General features: G+C 38.7%; 7 protein-coding genes across 8 annotated transcripts; 3 read left to right on the forward strand and 4 right to left on the reverse strand.

The window, feature by feature from the left end:
• Positions 1–263: 263 nt before the first annotated feature.
• LOC117488230 (histone H1-like) lies at positions 264–9624 on the reverse strand. Of its 2 annotated transcripts, XM_034137029.1 has the most exons (2): positions 9081–9624; positions 264–893 (listed from the first exon to the last, which is right to left on the reverse strand). In XM_034137029.1, the coding sequence occupies exons 1-2, from the start codon at positions 9603–9605 to the stop codon at positions 801–803; spliced, it is 618 nt and encodes a 205-aa protein (XP_033992920.1). In that variant the 5' UTR covers positions 9606–9624; the 3' UTR covers positions 264–800. The 2 variants fall into 2 exon arrangements, with proteins under 2 accessions (XP_033992920.1, XP_033992919.1); XM_034137028.1 differs by lacking the exon at positions 9081–9624 and having other exon boundaries at positions 264–1635.
• On the forward strand, positions 3805–6611 carry LOC117488249 (histone H3-like centromeric protein CSE4). Its single transcript, XM_034137049.1, has 2 exons — positions 3805–4122; positions 5737–6611. The coding sequence occupies exons 1-2, from the start codon at positions 3814–3816 to the stop codon at positions 6277–6279; spliced, it is 852 nt and encodes a 283-aa protein (XP_033992940.1). The 5' UTR covers positions 3805–3813; the 3' UTR covers positions 6280–6611.
• Positions 9625–12415: 2791 nt separating the features above from the next.
• LOC117488244 (histone H2B 1.2-like) lies at positions 12416–12822 on the forward strand. The gene has a single exon (XM_034137043.1). The coding sequence runs from the start codon at positions 12429–12431 to the stop codon at positions 12804–12806; it is 378 nt and encodes a 125-aa protein (XP_033992934.1). The 5' UTR covers positions 12416–12428; the 3' UTR covers positions 12807–12822.
• Positions 12823–13850: 1028 nt separating this feature from the next.
• LOC117488241 (late histone H2A.L3-like) lies at positions 13851–14299 on the forward strand. The gene has a single exon (XM_034137040.1). The coding sequence runs from the start codon at positions 13866–13868 to the stop codon at positions 14247–14249; it is 384 nt and encodes a 127-aa protein (XP_033992931.1). The 5' UTR covers positions 13851–13865; the 3' UTR covers positions 14250–14299.
• A 3480-nt stretch (positions 14300–17779) lies between these two features.
• On the reverse strand, positions 17780–18258 carry LOC117488235 (histone H3). Its single transcript, XM_034137034.1, has one exon. It carries the CDS (start codon positions 18239–18241, stop codon positions 17831–17833), a length of 411 nt encoding a protein of 136 aa, XP_033992925.1. The 5' UTR covers positions 18242–18258; the 3' UTR covers positions 17780–17830.
• A 1287-nt stretch (positions 18259–19545) lies between these two features.
• Positions 19546–21992, reverse strand: LOC117488237 (late histone H2A.L3-like). Its single transcript, XM_034137035.1, has 2 exons — positions 21951–21992; positions 19546–19910 (listed from the first exon to the last, which is right to left on the reverse strand). The coding sequence occupies exons 1-2, from the start codon at positions 21967–21969 to the stop codon at positions 19546–19548; spliced, it is 384 nt and encodes a 127-aa protein (XP_033992926.1). The 5' UTR covers positions 21970–21992.
• A 900-nt stretch (positions 21993–22892) lies between these two features.
• Positions 22893–23454, reverse strand: LOC117488243 (histone H2B 1.2-like). Its single transcript, XM_034137042.1, has one exon. The coding sequence runs from the start codon at positions 23439–23441 to the stop codon at positions 23064–23066; it is 378 nt and encodes a 125-aa protein (XP_033992933.1). The 5' UTR covers positions 23442–23454; the 3' UTR covers positions 22893–23063.
• Positions 23455–27531: the final 4077 nt, after the last annotated feature.

Below are 27531 nucleotides of genomic sequence, written 5' to 3' on the forward strand. Positions count from 1 at the left end.
GACCCATCATTAATGTTTAACTCAGTTTACACTACACTAGTAGCTACTTATTGGCAGGTGTCTGCAGTTCACCGATCAATAGCGTACCGTAACATTTAAGCACTCGATGGTATCTTTTGCCCTCACGCACATTGAAGTGAATACACAACAGGATATATTTAGTAGCAGCCTTTATCCAACAGATGTCAGAGTTCACCAACAAATGTTTGGAGCAGAACGAAAATAGTGGCTCTATTGTAGTGGATTAAATATGAACACGTGTGTCTTTCTAACAGTTCTTTATTTATTTTGTATTAGCATTTTAAGAAATTAGGTATATCTAGGTACATATATTAATGAAGTTATTATCTCTTATCAATTAGCAGTTATTTAATGTGACCGTTGTATATTATACCGTTAGGAGTTAGTTTAGTAGCTCTAAAACAAACATGGCACAAACTATTATACAGCACTATTTCAAGATAAGATAACCATGTAAAAAGTAACATCTTAAGTAATATTGCTTAAACTAACCTGTATTTTATAGACAGCCCACATAGTTAGTGTCTTATCATGAAATGACACACTGCAAGTGCATCAGCAACACCATTATCAACTAGGATGTTCAAACACGAATACTAGTTACATTGTTGCTTTATATATATGTTATCATAATGTGTTACTATGGACCATGCTTTAATAATCAAAAAGGGACAATTAGTCTATAAAGTATATGCACATGTGTTTCAGGACTTGTTGCTCTTTTGGTGTATGTGGGTGGCTCTTAAAAGAGCCTTTTGTAGATTAAGTAGATTATCTGTTTACTTCCTCGATGCTTTCCTGGCTGGTGCCTTCTTCACTGGTTTGGCAGCTGGTTTAACCACCTTCTTCACAGCTTTCTTGGGGGTTGCTGCCTTCTTGGGGGTTACTGCCTTCTTGGGGGTCGCTGCCTTCTTGGGTGCTGCCTTCTTGGCCACCACCTTTTTCGGGCTCTTTGTGATCTTCTTCACGGAGGTTTTCTTAGCAGCAGTAGCAGGCTTCTTCGCCTTCTTGGGTGTCACTGCCTTCTTGGCGGCTGGCTTCTTAGCGGCGGGTTTCTTCGCTGCTGCTGCTGCCGGCTTCTTGGCTTTGGCTGCGGGCTTCTTCGCTACCTTCTTGGGCTTCTCGGCGGCCTTGAAGGAGCCGGTGGCTCCGATTCCCTTGACCTGCACAAGTGATCCCTTCTCGAGTAACCTCTTCACGGCGCGTTTAATGTGAGCGGTGTGTTCGTAGCCCTGAGCGGCCAGCGCCTTCTTCACAGCGATGTAAGAGATCCCTTTACGGTCCTTGGAGGCGGTGACCGCCTTCAAGATGAGCTCAGCGGCTCCGGGACCAATCTTCTTGGCCGGCTTGGCTTCCTTCTTCTTCGGGGACTTGGCTGGTGCCTTTGCTGGTGCCTTTGCTGGTGCCTTTGCCGGGGCGGCGACGACGACGGCGACTTCAGTGGGAGCTTCTTCTGTTGCCATGATGCTGTCAGGAGGATTCTCGGTGCTAGTCTGATGAGACGGATAGAGAAATCCCAGCGAAGAGAGGAACTTAAACACACCATGAGAACCGTAGAGACTCAACTCAGTGTCTCACACAGGAGCTGCAGAAAAACTGTGCCACTTTGTGTTTTCTCTTCAGCTAAAACTGTAAAAAATACACATTTAGAGAACGAGTTAAATTTCAAAGGTTAATCGAATTGATAGAGAATGACTTTATCTTCATATAAAAGCGAAATAAAGCTTTAAATATTGTTGTGTTTTCATTGGGAAGGCTTTAAACCTCCTAAAACTGCTGCCGTGAGTGGTACAGATCTGCGACTTTTCTCTGTAATCTCTCTCTTAAAGGATTTAAAATACATTATAATCCGCCTAAAACTTGTAATATAGTGAAATGAAATGTTGGATTAAAGACTCAATGTGAAAAAAATCCAAATGTGTTAACACCTTTTTGTTAAACAGAGGTAATTCTGCTGTCTGCAAACACACTCACATCAGGACAGGCCCTGGCTGTGTTCTAAATACAGTCTTTGTTACTCAACAGTGAGAGACCTTAATTTAGCACAGCTTTTCTCATGTATATCACAATACAACTATATTTATATAGTATGAGTATTATCATATATTTTTACATTCTGAAATGTGTTAGACAGATAGATCTAAACCTGTAAGGTCACAAAGGCTCTCAAAAAGACACAAACTCTTGGTAGCAGAACTCCCACTGACTGTGAACATCAGACAAGTATTATCACTTAATTAATTGTAGAAAATCAGAGAAACAAAAACTTAAGTGAAGGAATTAGAACCATACACCAGCACAAAGGCTTGGAATTAGCTATGAAATTATATTATTCATTAACACTAGACTGTTAAATCTCAATGTTATCCCAAATGGATTATTAGAATCTCAAAGAATTTCCTAAATGTGAGGCAAACTACATTTAATATAAACATAATGGTTTATGCAACTTATCCTGTTTAACAAGTCATTGCTTTAACCACATTTTCGAATAAATAACATGACCTCTTAAGCGTCTCATAATATTAGCTTTATCTCCATCCCTCACAAGGGAAGGGGTTTTACATTTATACAAATGAAAGGAATAAATATAGGATATTTGAATACGAAAAACAGTAAATCAAACAATCAAATGTCCATAGGACATATCAAAGTTTTTTGTTATGTGACACAAAATAAAGGAAAGACACCTCATAAATGCAGTGGCAGCTCCAGAGTATTTTTGTTGGGTAATCTATGGTAGGGCCAGCGCCTCATAGAGAGATCTATCTATGGCGCTGGGTAGGGCTAACCCATACAGTGGTGGGGGTCAAGTCAGTATTTGCAATGTACATACACGCTATATCGCCCCCCTTGACAGTGAAACGCCACGCGTGAGGTTTAGATTATTTCCCTGTCTCAATCCAAATTGAACTGTATGTATCGACGTAATGTTGTATCGATGTATATAGAGATGTACTACCGCAAAAGTATTCTCCGTCGGGACTTCCTGCAACAACACCACACCGTTATCGTGATTCTGATTGGCCAGAAGACATTATCAAAGATGTTTTATTGAGAAGACATCACTACGTGACAAACATTTTCAAAACTGTTTCTAGTCTTCGGTATTTCCAGACAAGTGGCTACTGAAATCAATCTTACTAACTGCTGTCTGTGCAATTTACTCCGCGCGAGTTGGCGGACTTTATTTTGCTTACTTTAACATCATTTTCATGGTGGGGCTAAGCCATTTCTTGGTATGGCTGTAGCCTACCCCAGCCATACCCTGGCGCCGCCACTGCATACATGTAAAGAGACAACACATAGTTTGATCATAGTGAACTTGTTAATGAATTTCATGTCAATTTTGTCATTTTGTTTTGGCCATTAATGTAGGCTTCTGCTCTTTCTACTTTTATTCGTAGTGAAATACCTATTATGTAGTACTTCGGAAAGCTCACAATAAGGTACAGATAATATCCAAAGAGAGAATATCACAAAATGGAAAAATTAAATTGGTAAAAATAACCAAATCATAACGAAAAAAATAACTAAATTAGAAGTGCTTTAATTATATCGATAATAAACAGCTGAATATGGTGTCGATGAAACACTGGGGGAAATTAAAGATTGACCCATAACCCAGATCGGCAATTGCGCAACTTTATTGTGAAATCACTGTTCAAACGTTTTCTGTTGTTAGCTTGTTTTCTCCCGCTGAACTGATCTCAACCACGTCCGCAGACTGGCTATAAATACCAACGGTCTCCTCAGCAATAACATTCACAGTTTTAACACAACTCTGAAATTATGTCAGGAAGAGGCAAGGGCGGAAAGGGACTCGGCAAAGGAGGCGCTAAGCGCCACCGTAAAGTGCTCCGTGATAACATCCAGGGCATCACCAAGCCCGCCATCCGCCGTCTGGCTCGCCGCGGCGGAGTAAAGCGCATCTCCGGTCTGATCTACGAGGAGACTCGCGGTGTGCTGAAGGTGTTCCTTGAGAACGTGATCCGTGATGCCGTCACCTACACCGAGCACGCCAAGAGGAAGACAGTGACCGCCATGGATGTGGTGTACGCTCTGAAGAGGCAGGGCCGCACCCTGTACGGCTTCGGGGGATAAACTCATGCTGACTGAAACACACAAAGGCTCTTTTAAGAGCCACCCACTTTACTATAAGATCCAACTCCTTTTACAATATTTTAATAGTGACGCTTATTGCACACAACAATTTTGAATTTGAGTATTACTGTTTGTATTAGTAATTTTATTATTATGTTATCAGCTGATTTATTTGTGTATGTTAGTCATTTCGTTATAGATGTTTGTTTCGAGTAGTGTGTTACTATTGCTTCACTGTACAGTATTATTATGGTATGGGTAGAACTTAGTCCCTGGTGAGAGTACATTGATAACCAAATACATACAATAACCTAAACTAACAAATAGCTGTAATAGTACGGAGAATTTGGTACAGTAATCTACCGGTTTTAGTAAATACAGATTAATGTGTCACTTCGATGAACAAAGTATGAACAATAAATTACTGTACAATATGATACAGAATGTTTCTGTTTCAGTTGAGTTGGCTAGAGTGGCTCCACAATAATCTTGATGCATCAAGATACACAGTCTTATCTTCATGTAGTTTACATTAAACACAGGAATTTCTTCAAAGGCATACAATATAGATTGCAGAATTGTGTCAAAGTAGAAGGAAGAAGAATCTCAGTTTGGAAACCACCTTGGCAGCACATTGAAGTCATTTTACCATCTTTTTTTGTCAAAATGATTGTCTGCTGCTTGCAAAGGTTTTAAATTGATGTTAGCTTGCTACCTAGCTAGTAACTTGTTTTAACATTTTCTTGTTGGAGACACGACATTGAATTCTTAAGTAATTAAACTTTAATTTAGCCTTGTCTCTACTCAATTGATTTGTTGCAAAACCTATATGAGTAACTGGACTATATTTAGCTATTTTTGCTAACTATAATTTTCTTGATTGAAATGTGCTCTTCAGTAGTAACGTGTTAAATATTGTAGGTGTTAAACTGTGGGATTATGTTGCTTTAACCGCGTATAGTATACGCCATGTACAGTAGGCTGCAGTGTCAAAATAATAACTCACAGCATTTGTCGGCTGTATAAAGGTTTAAAGCTAAATGTATTTAATGAAGCAGCATACTGAATTACATAACAATATTTTGAACCTGAATTCAGGGTACATAATCAAGGACATGCAGATATGTATATTTTTCTGCATAAGGAATGTTGTTTATAATTTTAATTTTACACAACTTTTTTGTACTTTCACTTTACATTTGTTACACCTTTTTTGTACTGGATTTGAGAAAAATATAATGTTGTAAGGCTCTTTCTCTCCCAAGCCCTTTCTATGCCAGCAAGGTCGCAAACATTTTTACTTTTTAAAATTAGATTTTTTTCTTTAATTATTTGCTTAAAAATACATACACTGTTAAAAACTATTTTAAGAATGCTATAATAACATTAGAAATATAGCGATATTTACATCAAAATATGTATGAATTACAATATGCAGAATTCAGAGTTTATGAATGTATAGAATAATTTTTGCATCATTCATCTTTGCTGGACTTTTGATTCATAGACAAAGTGTTACAAAAGCTGTATGTCACACACATGGATGTATAATAAGAACAGTTTACCAAATGAGCGCGAAATTTGAATTTTCCAATCTCTACCAACCAATAGTTGAGCTGCAGTGTCACGTGTATACATTCGACCAATCAGCGTCGTTGCCGCGCCTGCTCTGCCTATATAGGAGACACAGACAAGTCAACGGCATTACTACTTTTCCAACAGAGAAGCAGACCCTCTCTAACCATGGCAAGAACCAAGCAGACCGCCCGTAAATCCACCGGAGGAAAGGCTCCCAGGAAGCAGCTGGCCACCAAGGCTGCCCGTAAGAGCGCCCCGGCCACCGGCGGCGTGAAGAAGCCTCACCGTTACAGGCCCGGTACCGTGGCTCTGAGGGAGATCCGCCGCTACCAGAAGTCCACCGAGCTGCTGATCCGCAAGCTGCCCTTCCAGCGCCTGGTGAGGGAGATCGCTCAGGACTTCAAGACCGACTTGCGCTTCCAGAGCTCCGCCGTCATGGCTCTGCAGGAGTCCAGCGAGGCCTACCTGGTCGGCCTGTTCGAGGACACCAACCTGTGCGCCATCCACGCCAAGAGGGTCACCATCATGCCCAAGGACATCCAGCTGGCCCGCCGTATCCGCGGAGAGAGGGCTTAAACTGACCTGAGACCAGAACACTGAAACACAACGGCTCTTTTAAGAGCCACACACACACACTTACAGAGCAACACGTCCTGAAACACATGTGTTATATTACTTTATAAACAATTTGTACCCCGTTGATTATTAAGGCACGGTCCATAATAACACATTAAACTCATACGATGATGATCCATATTGCTACTACCACTTGGTTGTAATGCAGGCTCTCATTTATGGCTAGACACTGACATCTAGTGTTTTTTTAGATAAAGTCCATACAAACAACTAATTCAATATATAATTTTGGTCTGTAAACATGTTAATATAATTAGTCCTGAGATATATTTATATATGAACAAGTCCTGAAATGTAACCATTTATGGGTTTATATATATATATATATATATATATATATAGCAACATATCAAGTGTACACACTGTAGTATTTGTGTTTGAACATCCTAGTCCAGTGGTTCTCAACTGGTCAGGCCTCAGGACCCACTTTTTAAATAAATTTGAACCACTCAAATCTAACAAAAAATCGTGCTGTAATATATACGCTTTGCATGTCTGTATAGGCCGTTGTTGTGAGTGTGGACGGTCGGAGCATATACTGCGTTAGCTTAGCCAATCTCCATTTAGAAAACACGCATTTTAAAAGGTGTTTCGCCTGCCGTCTGTCTGCAGACTTGTCAAAGCATTAATTCATGGTTTTTACTAACCGGTATCAGTATGTTGTTACTTCGGCATCATTTAGAAACGTGTATTACAATTAAATCACGGTCAAATATGTTCATTTTGTTGTAGTTGTAGCCCCCTTGCCAGCGATTCTCTCTCTCTAGTTTAGCATACTCAGCCCGACTCAGCCTGGTTGTTGGCCCGGAAAGAACCTCGATTTTATGGGGCCAGAAAAACGGTGAAATAGTACCCGCTAGCCGGTACTACGCCTAGTGGAAACGCAACCAAAAACGGGCCCTGCACGGCACGGCACGCTTAAATCGCGCTCCGCGCTGTAGTGGAAATGCGCCATTACTTTAAATTGTGGGTAAGGGTAGATAGCCCCCATTGTTCTGTGACCTGTTAATCATCAAACCGGGGGTCATATTTCATTATGTGTTCATTTTGATCTGAAGTTGTACCCATGGATGTATAAAGAATAGTTCTAGTAGACTACTAGTAGTAGTAATAGTGATTATATCACTTAGAAACCTGAGCTTGAAAACTTTGTTGTGCACAACAATGGAGGCCAATTTTGGAGAGAGAGTTAGAGGAAGAGGTAAATGCAATATACTGTATTTTGTCTTCAGTACCATACAGTAACTATGTTCATGTCATCTTCACTCTTAGTAAAGCCATTGTGTCTGATACATGTTATGAGTATTGAGAATAAACCTATTTGTGTTTCCACATTGCATGTGTTCATTCATAGTCCATATTTACAGCGTGCTACAAATGAAAATGCCTAAAACTTTGACTTGAATGTCTTGTTTATTAATCAACTAATGGACAGTGTTTCAATTCAGTTCATGTAAGCCTAACACACACATTCCTCTTTTGAGCGTCTAGTGATTATGGCCTGCATGTCTTTCTGTTCTAACTCAGCTGTCAGCTTCTTAGAGTTTAGACAAACATCAAATTCATTATGTAGACTAGTTGGACAAAATAATGCTTAACAACTGTTCCATTACTGAGTGAACTGTTTTAGGGGTCGACTGTATGAGATATCGTTCTCCCGCTTGCTGCTGGGTGCAGGTGAAAGTAGGGCGACAGTTCTGTTCACATCGCTGACATTTGTCACAGGTCAATCTTGCAGGTATGCAACAAACATGACGTTGTCACCAGTCTATGGTTGTCACACAGCGACAAGCTGGACACTGGATTTACAGACACAGTACAAACCGGAAGTTGTACAAACCAGAAGTCAGCGAATTAAAGTTATGCAAAGAGCTTGCATACTTGTATTAATCTCTATAAACGCATATCTGCATGTGAATGCAGAAATAAACGTATCCTCGTCAGACTTCTGGGTTCCAGGATTGAACTTGTACAGCATTGCCATCATATTCTCGTGTCTTTTATTTTGAAATATGTTTTTTAACTTCCGGTCCACCGGACTGCTTTTCTTCATTCTTCAATACATTTCGGAAAATTGAATGAAGTTGTTATCAAAAACCAAAATCGGACCGTTTTTTTTATTGGAACACGTTTGGATAAAGTATAGAAGCAATAAGATGCAAAATCAAATAAACAGTGAATATAAGTATATCTACAGTATAAAATACAGATATTAAAAATGATACATATAGTTGACTTGGGTATGACAGGGTAATAGTTCATGTGTAGTACAGACACATTTTAATATAATAACAGTATGTAATTATGAAATATGTATTTTAAAACAATGTTATATAGGAAATAATGTACATGTAAGGGATAATGTTTGAGAGAATATGTAAGTAGATGTCTTTATATAACAACATAATGAAATATATTGTACTAAAAGGAAATAGATGAATGTAGTATACCAGGTAATGTTATTCATGTTTCATTCAAGTCATTTTTATATCAGTTAATTCATTTCTTGTAAAACATAAGGTACTCTGGTGTTGCAAAATGTAAACATGTAATATTGAAACAGGACAAGTGCTCTTTTGGTGTATGTGGGTGGCTCTTAAAAGAGCCTTTTGGAGATGAAGTAGATGATCTGTTTACTTCCTCGATGCTTTCCTGGCTGGTGCCTTCTTCGCTGGTTTGGCAGCTGGTTTAACCACCTTCTTCACAGCTTTCTTGGGGGTCGCTGCCTTGGGGGTTACTGCCTTCTTGGGGGTCGCTGCCTTCTTGGGTGCTGCCTTCTTGGCCGCCACCTTCTTCGGGCTCTTTGTGATCTTCTTCACGGAGGTTTTCTTAGCAGCAGTAGCAGGCTTCTTCGCCTTCTTGGGTGTTACTACCTTCTTGGCGGCTGGCTTCTTAGCGGCGGGTTTCTTCGCTGGTGCTGCTGCCGGCTTCTTGGCTTTGGCTGCGGGCTTCTTCGCTACCTTCTTGGGCTTCTCGGCGGCCTTGGCTGCCTTGAAGGAGCCGCTGGCTCCGGTTCCCTTGACCTGCACCAGGGCTCCATTCTCCACCAACTTCTTCACGGCGCGTTTCACCTGGTTGGCGTTGTCGATGCCTTTAACGGCCAGCTCCTTCTTCAGGGCGACATAGGAAATCCCTTTACGCTCCTTGGAGGCGGTGACGGCTTTCAGCACGAGATCAGCGGCGCTGGGGCCCGCCTTCTTCGGCTTGGTGGCTGTCTTCTTCGGGGCCTTGGCCGGAGCGGCGGCGGCGGGAGCGGATTCTGCCATGTTGCTTTCAAAGTGGATTCTCTGGACTCGGTGAGACTGAGAGAGAAATCCCAGCAAAGAGCGGAACTTAAACACACCATGAGAACCGTAGAGACTCAATCGCAGCCTGTCTCACAGGAGCAGCAGGCATACTGTGCCACTTTGTGTTTTCTCTTCATGAACACATGTAATAAAATCACATCTGGAGGAAACAATATAGTGTAAACTTCACCCTAAACCATAGCAAAGGAGTTTATCTTCATGTAAAAGTGAAATTAACCTCAATATTGTGTTATTATTTTAATGGGAAGCCTTTCTACCTCCCTCAAATGCTGCCGTGTGAGTCGTAAATCTGTGACGTTCCTCTCTAATTTCCCTCTTAAATGCTTTAAAATACTTTCAAATTCGACTTAAACTAGTTGGGCATAGAAATACGATGTTTGGTTAAAGACCTAACCTAAAAAATGTTTACTAATATAAATATGTTAATGTTAAACAGAGGTTAGTTTTGTCTCTGCAAACACACTCAAAAGAGTCGTGGGATTGTACTCCGGTTCTGATGGAGAGTCGGTATGTTTTATTTTACACTTCACTGATTTAGGATAATTTAACTTAATTTAACACTTTGATAACATGTATATTTTCTTCTTCAGAAAACTAAGTAACCTGCCGTTTGCCTGCTGGAGTGATTTACAGTATATATGCCAGTACATTTATTTTTCCGATAACACGTCAATCATATAAAGTATTCCTCTATCATTCATCATATCACTTTTATGATTTTATTTATGACTGATTCTATAATTTAGGGTGCATTACACATCAACAAAACAGTACAAAGAAAGTGTTCTTTCTCAATAGAACAATCAGTGGTTCAAGTTAGTATATTCCTCAGTGTAACATATCCACTAGTTGCAAAGCTTAAACATTTTTTTATTTTATTTTATTTTAAGGGAAAGGATGTTTTCACTACTCAGTTTGTCAACTATGTTACGGACAAACTTGATGTCATTACAATCATTTGATTAAGTCCTGCACTTCAAGTAAAATCACATTTGAAAGGCTCTTGAGTCTATTCTACCATATATCCAAAGATTTTTTAAAGTTTTGTTTTTTCATGTGATATGTTCAGCACTGTCATTAAGTTTAGGGATATTTTGTATTATAAAACTACCATACAGGTCATTTTGATAGTTTTAAGAGATGTCATGTAAAACTCCAACCTGTGTAGATATACATTATACTATAAAGGATATCAGAAGCACTATTTTAGATATTTTAAATTTGAAAAAATGAGGTGCAACATAGTTGACAATGAAAGTCAAACATTTGACGCAAATAACATAGTTGACTGGACACATTATTAACCATCAGCACTATGTTCATTTCAAGGCATAAGTGCAAAATTGGATGACCACATGTCATTTTCTTGAACAGGTTAACATCACATTTGAACATATAATTGAATTAAAATCATTAAACAATTGTAAACCATAACAATGTACGTAACATTGTTGATGGTCAATTAATATACTCATTGACAATGTGCTATTATACATAAAATATTGTAAAAAATTAGAGGACAATCACCACAGTGTGTTCAAAATGTCTGCCAAAGAGGAACATGGCATCATGTGACATGGTATTGGACAAACCATTTTTTAGTTAAAGGGGGGAGTTCTGTTAGTAACATAGTTGACAACTTTTGCGGACATTCATATATTAAGATATTTAAATTATTTAAAGGAGGAAATCAATTAAAAAGATGTTATTATTCTTTAGTATTTAGACTTTTGAAATAAATGAATACTTTTTTTTATTTAACTTTAATTCATTATTTTGAAACCAAGACACCCTCAACTGAAAAACGGACATAGCAAAAACTGACAATTTAAGAACATCTTGACACATTTCAAGCTAAATAAAGCATAGGATGCACATAATGTTTGTGTGATATTATAACATGCTTTCCAATAATAGGCAAAATATGATATTTTTGAAGAAAATAGTTAGAATAATTATAATTATCATCAATGGACATCAATGGACATGGAATGTACCCTAACTTGTAGAATCACTCTTATACATTTTTCGTCTTTTAATTTCTTATGTTTAACTTTAAAAGACACACCAACACATTTACAAAAAACACACAAACAGTTGGAGAATTTAAATCTGGGGCTGTTTTTGAGAAACTTGATTACTTTAGAGTTATTTGTTACAATCATTATAGACTATAACAATAAAATCACTAAATCTGCTCCAAGAAACACCTTTAATAAACTTTAGACTCAGAAGATTAGAGACTTTAAATAGGCTACTTAGGTGTTTTTGCTCCACACACGTCTGACTAGGATTTTAACTTTATTTATTATTTAACACAGGTGCTTGTTTCTTTCTCTCATGTATTTGTATTCTGCATACTCTTAAAATAAAGCATTATCTTCTGACTGTTTATCAAATATTCTCAAGGTCACGATGAATGACCAGCAGTTTCACCACAATACATTGTTTTTATTCAGAAATGTTAACAAAATAACATTAGAAATAAGAGAAATTGCAGGACAAGAAGATGTATACTTTTCTGTATACATTAGGTTTTAGCATAGACTGTATATATAAAGGGTTTTAGACATGTCTATGGGTATATGGCGCTGGGTATATGTAAATGTTTCTCTTCTATTCTCAAAAACTATGCTTAAAGGGTGATTTGTTCAGCGCATGCTCAGTAACCAACCAATCCCGTGCGAGCGACAGCACAGTCTCCTTTGCATCGAATGAATATAAATAGACCACGCTGTGTCGGTGAACTCATTCTACTGTGTCAACCCTCAACCGTTGATCATGCCTGAAGCAGCCAGCGTTAAAGCGCCCAAGAAGGGCTCCAAGAAAGCGGTCACCAAGACCGCCACCAAGACCGGCAAGAAGAGGAGAAAGTCCAGGAAGGAGAGCTATGCCATCTACGTGTACAAAGTGATGAAGCAGGTGCACCCCGACACCGGCATCTCCTCCAAGGCCATGGGCATCATGAACTGCTTCGTGAGCGACATCTTTGAGCGCATCGCCGGGGAGGCCTCCCGTCTGGCTCACTACAACAAGCGCTCCACCATCACCTCCAGGGAGATCCAGACCGCCGTCCGCCTGCTGCTCCCCGGAGAGCTGGCCAAGCACGCCGTGTCTGAGGGCACCAAGGCCGTGACCAAGTACACCAGCTCCAAGTAACCTGCTACTGCTACAAACCAACGGTTCTTTTAAGAGCCACCCACTTCATCTACTGCTGCTTTCCTCTTACAAAGTGTCCCAATATAAGTCAACATAATTGCCATTTTAATATAACTAAAATAATACATAAGGTACAAGTTAACACCCTTTAATTTTTTTAAAGCTGGTTTTTAAATTATGTATTGGTGGTAATGACATTACACTGCTATGCTCACTTGGATCATCTTCCTGTGATCTGGCTTTTACTATTTAAATGTTAATTTTATTTCAGCAGTATTTTTACATATTTAATACTTTAAGCTGAGCTCTGTAATTGTTGTATCGCAGTGGATAGTGCGTTGGTGTTAGGATCAAGGGAGCACAGGTTCAAACTCCACTGCAGTCAGCATGTCGTTGTGTCCCTGAGACACTTCACCCCAAATTGCTCCTGTGGGGATTGCCCACCGTATTGAGTATGTAAGTCGCTTTGGATAAAAGCGTCTAATAAGTGACATGTAATGTAATGTACATTTTGAGAAGACATACGTTATAGATCTTTATGAATACACATAATCATAATATGAAATAAGAGATGTCCTCAAAATATTAAAGATAACAAAAGTAGACATTACACAAAATACAATCTACACAAATAAGTTACAACTGATGATCATTTTTTTCCGTTAAATGTTTAGCCCAACCAAAAGGTAGGTGTGTCATTTGAGTTATAATACGGAATATATTATTGAATAAGTTAATCACGCACTGTAAATAATCATTAAGTATGACATCTTTATGAATGTCTTAATGTTCTCCACACATTGAGACTTTCGCTTCTTAAATTACAGGAGTTTATATTCATCTTTGAACGGGTGAAAACTATTTCAGAAAATAAAAATGTAAACTTTAACGTCTCATTCTGAAAAGAATTCAGGCGGCAGACTGACCTGTTTTCTGATTGGACGATCACAGTTACAGATCAACCTGACCAATGAGCGTACAGCTGCGTTCCTATATAAGCTGGTGAGAACTGTGATCGAGTTACTTTCTTCTTAACGTCGAAGAACAATAACATAGAAAATGTCTGGTCGAGGCAAAGGTGCAGGAAAGGTTAGGGCGAAGGCCAAGACTCGCTCATCCCGTGCCGGGCTCCAGTTCCCCGTCGGCCGTGTCCACCGGCATCTGAGGAAGGGTAACTATGCTCATCGCGTCGGTGCCGGAGCCCCGGTGTACCTGGCCGCTGTGCTGGAGTACCTGACCGCTGAGATCCTGGAGCTCGCTGGAAACGCCGCCCGGGACAACAAGAAGTCCCGTATCATCCCCCGCCATCTGCAGCTCGCCGTCCGCAACGACGAGGAGCTAAACAAGCTGCTGGGAGGAGTGACCATCGCTCAGGGAGGCGTGCTGCCCAACATCCAGGCTGTGCTGCTGCCCAAGAAGACCGAGAAGCCCGCCAAGAAGTGAACACCCTGAACCCGCTTCAACAAACACCCCAAAGGCTCTTTTAAGAGCCACCCACTTCCAACTAAAGAACATTTCCCTCTTCACTACACAACTACTTAAATGCCCAGAACAGCCCTATATGTATTGAGGTGCACAACATATACAACATATGGTATATTACACCAAGTCTCAACTAAAAACACTCACATTATAGAGCAATATACACTTTAAATATAATCCTAAATACTAATAATGATTTAATCTGTATTTCGGGTTGTAGCCTCTAAAGTACAGCCTTATTTAAATTTAAGCAAACTCCTCTTCACAATGTCCTTCGTACATCAAGCAGGTTAATCACCACATTCTCAAATGAATAGCGGTTTGGTTTCTGCATCTGTCAGTCCACATAAATAAAGCCACAACGTTTGTTGGACCCATCATTAATGTTTAACTCAGTCTACACTACACTATATCAGTAGCTACTTATTGGCAGGTGTCTGCAGTTCACCGATCAATAGCGTACCGTAACATTTAAGCACTCGATGGTATCTTTTGCCCTCACGCACATTGAAGTGAATACACAACAGGATATATTTAGTAGCAGCCTTTATCCAACAGATGTCAGAGTTCACCAACAAATGTTTGGAGCAGAACGAAAACAGTGGCTCTATTGTAGTGAATTACATATTAACGTGTCTTTCTAACAGTTCTTTATTTATTTTGTATTTTAAGAAATTAGGTACATCTAGGTACATATATGAATGAAGTTATTATCTCTTAGCCGATTAGCAGTTCTTTAATGTGACCGTTGTATATTACACCGTTAGGAGTTAGTTTAGTAGCTCTAAAACAAACATGGCACAAACTATTATACAGCACTATTTCAAGATAAGATAACCATGTAAAAAGTAACATCTTAAGTAATATTGTTTAAACTAAACTGTATTTTATAGACAGCCCACATACAGTTAGATGCAAGTGTCTTATCATGAATCACTCGGCAATCGATGTATACACCATTATCTAGGATGTCAACAGGAATACTACAGTGTGTACACTTGAGTTGTTGCTTTATATATATATATATATATAAAGCAACAACTCAATATATATATATATATTTTGATATATATATATATATATATATATATATCAAAATATATATTATAATTATATGGGTACATTTCAGGACTTGTTCATATATGGGGCATTCTACCGAATTAGTACAAAGTGCGGTCCCACAACAAGAAAAACGATTTAACAAAACAACTATGTATTCAGACATAGATATTTACTAAGAATATGTTATGGTCTATTTAAACACAAGGCATTAATTTATATAGTGATAAGCTTAATATATACAAAAACATCATTTATAGGGTACTTTCTATTGGGAAGTAGCTGTCCCCAACCCTGATATCTACATTTTAATTTCTGTAAATAACACTTAAAACATGTTATTACATTTTGTTGAATGGTGTATTTAGAAGATCTTTAGATTTATTGTGGGTATCAGTTGTGTGTAAACCTCTTAAAAAACGTGAATGCTAGCCATGTACTTGCTAGCATTCTTTAGTTATGCTCAACTTTATCTAGAATCGTCACAACCGAAACAGTCACTACCGAAACATATGGTTACGTTTCGGTAATTGACATGATCGTTTCGGTAAGGCAAGGCAAGGCAAGTTTATTTATATGGCACCTTTCAACACAAGGCAATTCAAAGTGCTTTACAAAAAATGAAAGACATCAAGAAAATGGCATTTAAAATCAGTCATTAAAAAGAAAAGATAATAAAATAAACATTAAAAGAAAAAATACATGGATAAAAGTTACAGTGCAGTTTAAGATGTGAATAGTTCAATTAAAAGCGGTGACAAAAAGAAAAGTCTTCAGCCTGGATTTAAAAGTAATAAGAGTTGCAGCGGACCTGCAGGTTTCTGGGAGTTTGTTCCAGATATTTGGAGCATAATAACTGAACGCTGCTTCTCCATGTTTAGTTCTGACTCTGGGGACAGAAAGCTGACCAGTCCCTGAAGACCTGAGAGATCTGGATGGTTCATAATTTAGCAGGAGGTCAGACATGTATTTTGGGCCTAAACCATTCAAAGCTTTATAAACCAGCAGCAGTATTTTGAAATCTATTATTTGACACACAGGAAGCCAGTGTAAGGACTTCAGAACAGGAGTGATGTGATCCACTTTCTTAGTGTTAGTGAGGACTCGAGCAGCAGCGTTCTGAATCAGCTGAAGCTTTCTAATAGATTTTTTAGTGAGACCTGTGAAGACACCATTAGTGACAAAATGGAATGGTAAGCAGGTAAATCCCAGTTTTGAAATAAATGTGTTTTAAAGTCTGAAAATCAGTTACTTTAAAGGTCTCCTATTATACTATTGTTAGGCATATATTATAGGTCTCAGATATATATAAAACATGTCTATGAAGTGTTTTGCAGATCATGCATTCTAGCCTCAAACCCCTCTATTTCAGCCTGTGGGACTTTACTGTCATTTATCCGGACTAGTGACCTTGTAGACCAGTGACCCTGCGCTACAGGGTGTACTTTGAGGGTTTGTGACTCTGCAGACCGTTTGCATGCATAAAAACCTTCATAATACACAAGGGGACGGGTAATAACCGGAAAAGCATGTCATGGGCCCTTTAAGCAATAAGGTTGAGGGAATATGATACAACCTTGAGAACAAAATACTGTGGTCACTACCACAGTGGATGTTTTGTAAAAAATTAAGTATATTGAGTTATTAACTAAAATGATATGATACTGATTGGTTTAATGTATGTTCAATTTCAACAATCATCAACTCTGGAATCAATATGATCAATATTATGCATTTTACAAAGAAAGTTTGCATTATGATTTTTATGAATTGTATAAATTGAACTTTGAAATTTGATTAAAAATGTACTTTTGATTTAATTGTGAAAACCCTCAAGAAATATTTGTTAAAATACTATTTAGAGAAGGGAAGGTAAAACAATCTTAACAGGTTAATATAATACTTGTTTACTACAGTGTATGTACTATGTTTTGGTAGTGACCATTTTTGGTAGAGGAAGAACGTTCCAATAGTCTGAAAATACGATATAAAAATGTAGTTGTTTTACTAGATATGTGTAATTTAGATTTGGTACAAAATATATATGGACAAAGTTTTGGGGAAAAACATAATTTTTAAACATTTCCAACCTGACTGGTCCAATTTGGTAGAATGGCCCATATAATCATTTCTCAGGACTAATAATTATATTAACATGTTTACAGACCAAAATTATATATTAGATAAAGTTTTGTTTGTATGGGCTTTATCTCAACAAAGCACTAGATGTCAGTGTCTGGACTAGACATAAATGAGAGCCTGCATTACAACCCAGTGGTAGTTGCAAATGGATCAACATTGTAGGCGTTTATAAACTATGTTATCATAATATGTTACTATGGACAATGCTTTAAAAATCAACGGGGTACAAATTGTTTATAAAGTAATATCACACATGTGTTTCAGGACGTGTTGCTCTGTAAGTGTGTGTGTGTGGCTCTTAAAAGAGCCTTTGTGTTTCGGTGTTCTGGTCTCAGGTCAGTTTAAGCCCTCTCTCCGCGGATGCGGCGGGCCAGCTGGATGTCCTTGGGCATGATGGTGACCCTCTTGGCGTGGATGGCGCACAGGTTGGTGTCCTCGAACAGGCCGACCAGGTAGGCCTCGCTGGACTCCTGCAGAGCCATGACGGCGGAGCTCTGGAAGCGCAGGTCGGTCTTGAAGTCCTGAGCGATCTCCCTCACCAGGCGCTGGAAGGGCAGCTTGCGGATCAGCAGCTCGGTGGACTTCTGGTAGCGGCGGATCTCCCTCAGAGCCACGGTACCGGGCCTGTAACGGTGAGGCTTCTTCACACCGCCGGTGGCCGGGGCGCTCTTACGGGCAGCCTTGGTGGCCAGCTGCTTCCTGGGAGCCTTTCCTCCGGTGGATTTACGGGCGGTCTGCTTGGTTCTGGCCATGGCTAGCGAGAGTCTGCTTCTCTGTTGGAAAAGTAGTAATGCCGTTGACTTGTCTGTGTCTCCTATATAGGCAGAGCAGGCGCGGCAACGACGCTGATTGGTCGAATGTATACACGTGACACTGCAGCTCAACTATTGGTTGGTAGATATTGGAAAATTCAAATTTCGCGCTCATTTGGTAAACTGTTCTTATTATACGTCCATGTGTGTGACATACAGCTTTTTTAACACTTTGTCTATGATACAAAAGTCAAGCAAAGATGAATGATGCAAAAATGATTCTATACATTCATAAACTCTGAATTCTGCATATTGTAATTCATACATATTTTGATGTAAATATTGCTATATTTCTAATGTTATTATAGCATTTAACAGTGTTTTAATATTATGTATGCGAATAAAACACCAAGACAAATTCTAAGTATGTGTTACTTGGCAACAAACCCGTTTATGGTTATGATTTCTGATTCTCTAATAACAAAATAATGTCTTTATATGAAGAAAATAAAGTATATGTTATCTGAGTTTCCTACTATGGAGTCAGCTATTTATAAGCAAAGCGATGACCTGAATCAAATACACTTTCTGTCACAGCTGGTGTGAAATTTGAGTATTAATTTGATGATGACTTTTTTTGGCAATGAAGGATGAAGAAATTGCTTTAATGCATCTTGGAAATACACATCAATTCAATACATGAACATCTTACTTGGTCCTGATATTCACTGCTGACTGGCTTGCTTCATTCACAATGGAAATATAGCATGGTGTAATGCGTGGCTCAGGTATACAGAGAATTGTACTGAATGCTACTTGGGTGAAGTAGAATTCAGCAACATTAATACAGAAGACTTATTGAATAGAGGAAACTACGACCATCCAGCAAAAGGGGCTATATCCTCCTGGGAACAGAGGAAAAAAATGTTTTCCAATCTTCTTTATTTTGTATTTCCTACCTATTTATGGTTAAAAAAAAAAACATCTTGCAATTTAGACTTTTTTAATATAATTTGATTTGTAAATGTCACAGTATGTCCACTGTAGAGGACGTCAGGAACATTTTAGTTTGAAAAGACAGCCAAAATTAACAGATGGACTATGTAAAGTATTATGGTTGTGATATTAATACAAGAATACATTCAGCTTTATTTAAAACATAAATAAGTAATTGATCTCAATACATATAGGGCTGTTCTGGGCCTTTAAGTAGTTGTGTAGTGAAGAGGGACATGTTCTTTAGTTGGATGTGGGTGGCTCTTAAAAGAGCCTTTGGGGTGTTTGTTGAAGCGGGTTCAGGGTGTTCACTTCTTGGCGGGCTTCTCAGTCTTCTTGGGCAGCAGCACAGCCTGGATGTTGGGCAGCACGCCTCCCTGAGCGATGGTCACTCCTCCCAGCAGCTTGTTTAGCTCCTCGTCGTTGCGGACGGCGAGCTGCAGGTGGCGGGGGATGATACGGGACTTCTTGTTGTCCCGGGCGGCGTTTCCAGCCAGCTCCAGGATCTCAGCGGTCAGGTACTCCAGCACAGCGGCCAGGTAAACCGGGGCTCCGGCACCGACACGATGAGCATAGTTACCCTTCCTCAGATGCCTGTGAACACGGCCAACGGGGAACTGGAGCCCGGCACGGGATGAGCGAGTCTTGGCCTTCGCCCTAACCTTTCCTGCACCTTTGCTTTCTTTTTTTTTTTTTTTTTTTTTTTTTTATAAAACTTTATTTTAAATTATTTGGCAGTACATGATATACACAAGTTACATTAATAATACATATAAATCGCAATGCATACATATATAAATAACATAAACAGAGAGAACGTCCATATTCCAGAGAGGCTTAGTTCGGTCACAGCTTCAAAATGCCCCATGGCAGAGTCTGGGATTTGTCCAGGGTTTTTCTTCTCCTTAGTTCAGAGATTATTTGTTTCACGATGGTGCCACTGTTTATTATCGTCTGATTTAGTATCATCTTGCACCTTGTCTTCCAGATTTTCATACATGTTATACAAATTACTAACTGAAAAAGTTCCCTGTGTTTTATGACCATACCCTCATCCAGAATACAATACATGATTGAGGCATATTCTACGTCGAACTCCAAACCGATGCCCCGTAGGAGCGACCACACCTCCTCGGCTCTGTGGCAGTCCATGAGGAGGTGCTGTAAGGTCTCATCTTCCTCACAGTTTATCATGGGGCATGTTTTAGTTTTCACATAGCAGCTCCATGAAACCACAGCTCTGACGGCAAGTCTGTTAACCGATATCAGCCACCTCACGTCTCTCATGCTCTCTGATATCTGTTTACATTTCACTAATTTCAGGACTTCTTTACCTTCGTCAGGGTTTAGGTTTTTGTATGTTATAAAACCTCCATATTTGAAATCATTTACCATTTTAAAAATCACTCTATTCTGTAGTCCGATCCAATCAATCCCTAAATGTTGAACTTCAGTTGTGAAATCACCATAAACTAATTTATAATATGGACTATTTCTAGCTCTGCCTCTTCTTTTGTTCCATCCCTTTTTTCCATCCTCGACCCAAGGTGCTTTCCTATTTATAGCAGCCGAGATGTTTTTTACAAAGGTAATTTTTAGTTTAATGTCCAGGTCTATGGCTCCCAGGCCTCCATATTCCCTACTTTTAAATAACAAATTACGTTTAGTAACCTCCCTTGTTGTACCCCACACCAAATTGACACACTGTTTGTTTAGTTGCATAATTATTTGGGCTGATGGGGGGAAAATGTTTGCTAGAAAAAGGATCTTGCTAAGTATGAATGATTTTATTATGTTTATTCTTGATTTATAATTTGTATTTTTATTCTCCCATTGTTTAACTTGTTCTTTGACTTCTCTTAGTTTGTTCTCCCAATTGAGTTCAGCACAGTTGTCGCTACAAATAGTTATTCCAAGTATTTTAATTTCTTTTTTCACTTGAATGTTGATGTCGCGTTTGGTATCGTCGGCGCCGATCCAAACACCTTCAGTTTTGTTATGGTTCAATTTAGCTCCTGATGCCAATTCATATAGGTTTAGGTGATTTGTTAGAACATCCATTTCTTGTTGGTTTTTTATAATAACAGTGACATCGTCTGCATAGGTGATGGCAGTTATTTTGGGCGCATGGCCAACTGGTGTTCCTGATATTAAACTGTCATTGTTTATTATTTTAATTAATGGATTTATGGCTAGCACGTATAGAGCTGCGCTTAGAGGGCACCCCTGCTTAACCCCTCTTTCAACATTAAATGCATTTGTCAACACACCGTTTACATTTACACAGACACAAGACTTAAAATACAGACACTTAATCATGTTTATGAAGGCTTCAGGAAATCCGTAGGACTTCATCACCGACCATAAATAATCTCTGGATAAATAGTTGAAGGCTTTTTTTTGATCAAGTCCAATAATAAAGAAACCTTTTTCTTTTTTTGGTTTATTTATGATTTCTCTTAAAATTGATAAGTTGTCCCACATAAGGCGACCTTTTATAGCACATGTTTGCTCTTTATCTATTATTTTATCTAATATATCTGTTAATCTATTCATTATTATTTTTGCTAGTATCTTATAATCGGTATTCATAATAGTTAAATGTCTGTAATTATCTATATCAGTTTCATCATTTTTTTTATATAGTAGAGACAAGACACCTTCATAAAATGAGTCACCCATACAACCACTGCTGAGACCTTCATTAAACAACCTTTGCCTCGACCAGACATTTTCTATGTTATTGTTCTTCGACGTTAAGAAGAAAGTAACTCGATCACAGTTCTCACCAGCTTATATAGGAGCGCAGCTGTACGCTCATTGGTCAGATTGATCTGTAACTGTGATCGTCCAATCAGAATACAGGTCAGTCTGCCGCCTGAATTCTTTTCAGAATGAGACGTTAAAGTTTACATTTTTATTTTCTGAAATAGTTTTCACCCGTTCAAAGATGAATATAAACTCCTGTAATTTAAGAAGCGAAAGTCTCAATGTGTGGAGAACATTAAGACATTCATAAAGGTGTCATACTTAATGATTATTTACAGTGTGTAATTAACTTATTAAATAATATATTCCGTATTATAACTCAAATGACACACCCACCTAAATACATGCAGTTGTAACGTTTGGGCTAAATATTTAACGGAAAAAAATGATTATCAGTTGTAGCTTATTTGTGTAGATTGTAATTTGTGTAATGTCTACTTTTGTTATCTTTAATATTTTGAGGTAATCTCTTATTTCGTATTATGTGTATTCATAAAGATCTATAGCGTACGTCTTCTCAAAATGTACATAGCCCAATTTTATTTTAATTATTTTCTTGGTGTTCTTCATTCTGTGTCTTTGTATGCACCAAATATACCAAAGCAAATTCCTTGTATGTGATAACCTACTTGGTAATAAAACCTATTCTCATTCGTATATATACACACACACACACACACACTGTACATACATTATATTTGCAGCACTTATTGCAATACAATATAGCTTTATTTGTAAAGCATTAAAACCTCCAGGTGGAAGTGATTTAGATAGAAATGAAATACAACAATTAGAGCTCAGCTGAAAGTATTACATATGTAAAAATTCTGCTGAAGTAAAATTAACAAAATGTAAATAGTAAAAGCCCAATCACAGGAAGATGATCCAAGTGAGCATAGCAGTTTAATAATAAATAATTTTAAAACCAGCTTTAAAAAAAAAAAAAAAAAAAAGTGTATATGGACGTATATTAGACACTTTGTAAGAGGAACGCAGCAGTAGATGAAGTGGGTGGCTCTTAAAAGAACCGTTGGTTTGTAGCAGTAGCGGCAGCAGGTTACTTGGAGCTGGTGTACTTGGTCACGGCCTTGGTGCCCTCAGACACGGCGTGCTTGGCCAGCTCTCCGGGGAGCAGCAGGCGGACGGCGGTCTGGATCTCCCTGGAGGTGATGGTGGAGCGCTTGTTGTAGTGAGCCAGACGGGAGGCCTCCCCGGCGATGCGCTCAAAGATGTCGCTCACGAAGCAGTTCATGATGCCCATGGCCTTGGAGGAGATGCCGGTGTCGGGGTGCACCTGCTTCATCACTTTGTACACGTAGATGGCATAGCTCTCCTTCCTGGACTTTCTCCTCTTCTTGCCGGTCTTGGTGGCGGTCTTGGTGACCGCTTTCTTGGAGCCCTTCTTGGGCGCTTTGACGCTGGCTGCTTCAGGCATGATCAACGGTTGAGGGTTGACACAGTAGAATGAGTTCACCGACACAGCGTGGTCTATTTATATTCATCCGATGCAAAGGACACTGTGCTGTCGCTCGCACGGGATTGGTTGGGTACTGAGCATGCGCTGAACAAATCACCCTTTGAGCATAGTTTTTGAGAATAGAAGAGAAACATTTACTTTAATTGAAATCTAAATAATGAAATAAACCAAAAAAGACTTGATACATTACAGTATATTGTTTGTTCAGATTAAGATAAAATATAAAACGGTTGAAGAACTTGGTCTATTTTAAAAACTGAAAATGATAACCTAAATCAAGAAATATGATATCATACATAAACAATCAGATACTATATTACCCAAGGCAATCTAGTACACGCCAGTCAAACTGGTCAACAAAGAAAGCATTTCATAGTATTTCTAGAGATTACATGAAGGCTGTCCTGATGCCTTTATTAAAAACCTGTAAATGCCTGAATTGAATCGAGTGTGTGCATTAATGCAAATGTTTTTTAAGTAAAGGGCTTTCTTGTATTTATATATGTGATTGATGTAGTAAGCTAATGATTCCATGTGGAGAGAAGGGCTTTAAACGTAATAAATAGGCTAGGGAAAAGGTAGACATTAGATAATATATCCTCCTGGGACCCGAGGAAAAAAAGTGTCTTCCAATTTCCTTTTTTTTGTGATTTCCTAGGGTTAAAAAAACATCTTGTAATTTAGACTTTTTTTATTTTTAAATGTTACAGTATGTCCACTGTAGAGGACGTCTGGACCATATTAGTTTGAAAAGACAGCCAAAATTAACAGATAGACTATGTAACGTATTATGGTTATAGAGTGATATTAATACAATAATACATTCACCTTTATTTAAAACATAAATAAGTAATTGATCTGAACATTGCTGTTTATTTGGTCAATGAAAAACTACTTTGGTTTTTGGTGAATCTTTCCAGATCTTCAAAGACTTTGTAGTCAATGTAGTGGGAAAAGTACCTCATTGACTCCAGTCGGCACGGGCTGTAGGGTCATCTTGAATAGTTTTATGGATGTGGTCTCCATTTGACCATGCTCATAGAAACAAAGCTTGCATTCCTGAGGCAATTCTCATTTTCCATGGCTCCACTTAAAATAAAAACAACAATAAGACATACGTGCTACTCTTGGCCCACAGAGGGCCATGTCTTTCCAGCTCGTCCCTATCTGTCTCTGTATCTGTGCGCTCATGGAGCCTCCTGCATCTTTCCCCCCCTTCTTCTTGACCCTTTTCTATCCCAGGTGTGAAATCCTCATCTCTCTCATCATCTGAGAGCTCAAAATCTGAATCTCCCGTAACTATCTGGTACAGAAAATGTCTGCTTCAGTTCCGTCTCCTGCAACAATATTGAGTCATTAAGTCCATGAAGATGGTCCTGACGTCGACTAGAATGGACATTTATAAAAGGGCTGTTATTTGAAAACTTGAATTATTTAATTGCTTTCAGAACTAATTATATAGTTCCTCACATGTTAATAAACAAGAACATATATGATTTTCATGGTAAAAATTACAATTATTCAACAATATTTGACTTCTCCTCCTGCTTCTATAACATTTTGTTTTTGGTATGCCAGCCATTTTGGATGAAAAGAAAGAGGAACTTCCCAGCATGTAATTTGAACCAATGACATATCACTGGAAAGACCAGGATGTCCTCTGTACAGTACATCAGGGACTGATAGATGTCCTCTGTACAGTACATCAGGGATTGATAGATGTCCTCTGTACAGTACATCAGCGACTGATAGATGTCCTCTGTACAGTACATCAGGGATTGATAGAGTAGCTCAAAAGAGTAAAAGGAGATGCATGTTAACAAAATGTCCACTACAGTGGACATTTTCAATGGGCTGGGTCCCAGATATTTCCAAAACCTAATGTAAATATTGAAATAACAGAAAAGAGGTGAGAGTGGACAACAATGCTAACAATATTTTAGACATTTGTTTTTGGATATCTGAAGTATAAGCACTAATAGAGCATGGTATAATGACAACCTGGCAGGATATCTTGAATAACTGAGTGTCACGATTAATGTAAACAATTATTTCCGAGGCACACGTTTATATGATCATTATAGTTATAAAAAAATAAGAGAATAAATGAAAAACAGGTATCAAATACTATATGACAGTAAAAAAAGAATACAGTTTAAAAGGGGAGTGATTTGTAAAATATCCATAAAGAAAAAGTAAATCTGTTTACAGTTCTGTTTCAAATGGGTGTTGAGAGATGTATCCATAGATCTCTTCATGTTGCTCTCAAAGTGCACCAGATTGATGCTTTTAACTTCAATATTTAAAAAAAAAATCTTCCCGGGGGAGCATGCCCCTGGGCCCCCCTATAAAAACAGCACTCTACCCCTGCTTACACCTATATGCCGTGAGCTGATTATCGAGCCTTCATTGTGAGTCGCAGGTGTACTGTGTATTTGCGTGGGGATTGTTGCAGTAGAAAGTTCCACTGTAGCACCCGGTACATTAATGGGAAACCCTGAATGTTTGAGCACCCTCTATGAAACGTCAAGCTACCCTACAGCACCCCCAAAATAAATCTCTGGCGCCGCCACTGAGCCTGCAACCCCGATTTGAAGAAATGTGCAGTGCCAAACAGGCTCATTGCAGCCACTAATGATAAGACACACTTTTTTGCCAATTATCAGCATTTTCTTTCTTTTCATTTTTTTGAACAGATTGCAATGTATTATAATGTATTGTTCTGGCAAAGGGATTGCACAATTGTATTATGTATTTATTTTTTTGAGCACACAGACTTATGGAGCATTGTTTTATTATCACTGTTCTAGCAAAGTGATTTTTTTTAAAGGAATGCTCACGTTCATATTGATTTTAATAAATGTTAACTTGGCCCATTACGTGACTATTTGTGTTGGGGGGGGGCTCGACTTTTTTTTTTTCGCCTGACAGAAAAAGTTTGAGAACCACTGCTCTAAGGCTATCGCTATAGAGTGGCAAAGTCCCTCCCCGATCCCGTTTGAATTGTGCCACGAATTACACATATGTTGTTTGTCAATTTAAAAGATAATTTTGCAAGTCAAAAAAAAAAAAGTGTCGTAAAACTGTGAAGTAACACATTTGTTTGTGTGAAACGCTCAATGAACTACATCTCTGGTCTCACAGAACAACACACGTCACCAAGATGGCCGTCACTACTGTCTTGTCAACAAAACGATTGACTACCCTCACTATCACCACAATGAAACACGTCCTGAAGAATGTCATGCAAAGCTGCCTGCCTGAGTTCCTTTGATTCTCTCTGAACTGCCTGGTCGTTTTAATGTTTAATGTCAACCATTTGTGCAGATAGCATGAAGTAGAGAAGATCGCCGATGCTAGCGTTAGCGTTAGCATTTCTCCCCCGGGCTTAAATTGTGTATTATAGAATGATCACACCGGTGACAGTACTATTCAAAGGGTTCACAAAATATGACTACTACTCTTACTGTTTAACATTTTGGGTTACTTAATGTTACTTTATGTTAAGGCTAATAAAAATGACACGGCTGTAATGCTAACTAACGTGCTAGCTACTAGCTAGCTTGATCCAGACACTCCTGGTCCTTTCATCAGACGGGAAGCGAAAGAACGAGCAAGACCCATTGCTGGTATGATAACAACCTGGTACTAAGCACACAGGCATCTTGTTAAAGTTATCTTATCTTAGCCAGCGCCATATAGATAGATTCTATCTATATGGCGCTGATCTTAGCTATCTCTTACGGAACGTCGACACAGCAGCGTTAAAAAAATCTTGGAGGTGGGCGTATCTGAAGCTTGGGGATTTTTTGCGAACAACCAATCACATGAATCTCCCGCCCGCGACATACGAAGCAAAAAAGCCCGAAGTAAACTGGATATAAACTCCCCAAAACAGGCGAAAACATACCACTGTCTCTGCCACCTCCCTCCATGCCTGGCTCCTCCGGTTTATATCCCGGTAGGTCTGGTCATAAAGCACCGGGTGATTGATTCGCTACCGCTAATTTCTCCTCCATTTTTTGGAATATGAGGAAATGACCTGCGG

Source organism: Trematomus bernacchii, unplaced genomic scaffold (assembly GCF_902827165.1).
Source record: "Trematomus bernacchii unplaced genomic scaffold, fTreBer1.1, whole genome shotgun sequence".
In the NCBI taxonomy this organism is placed as follows: Eukaryota; Metazoa; Chordata; class Actinopteri; order Perciformes; family Nototheniidae; genus Trematomus; species Trematomus bernacchii.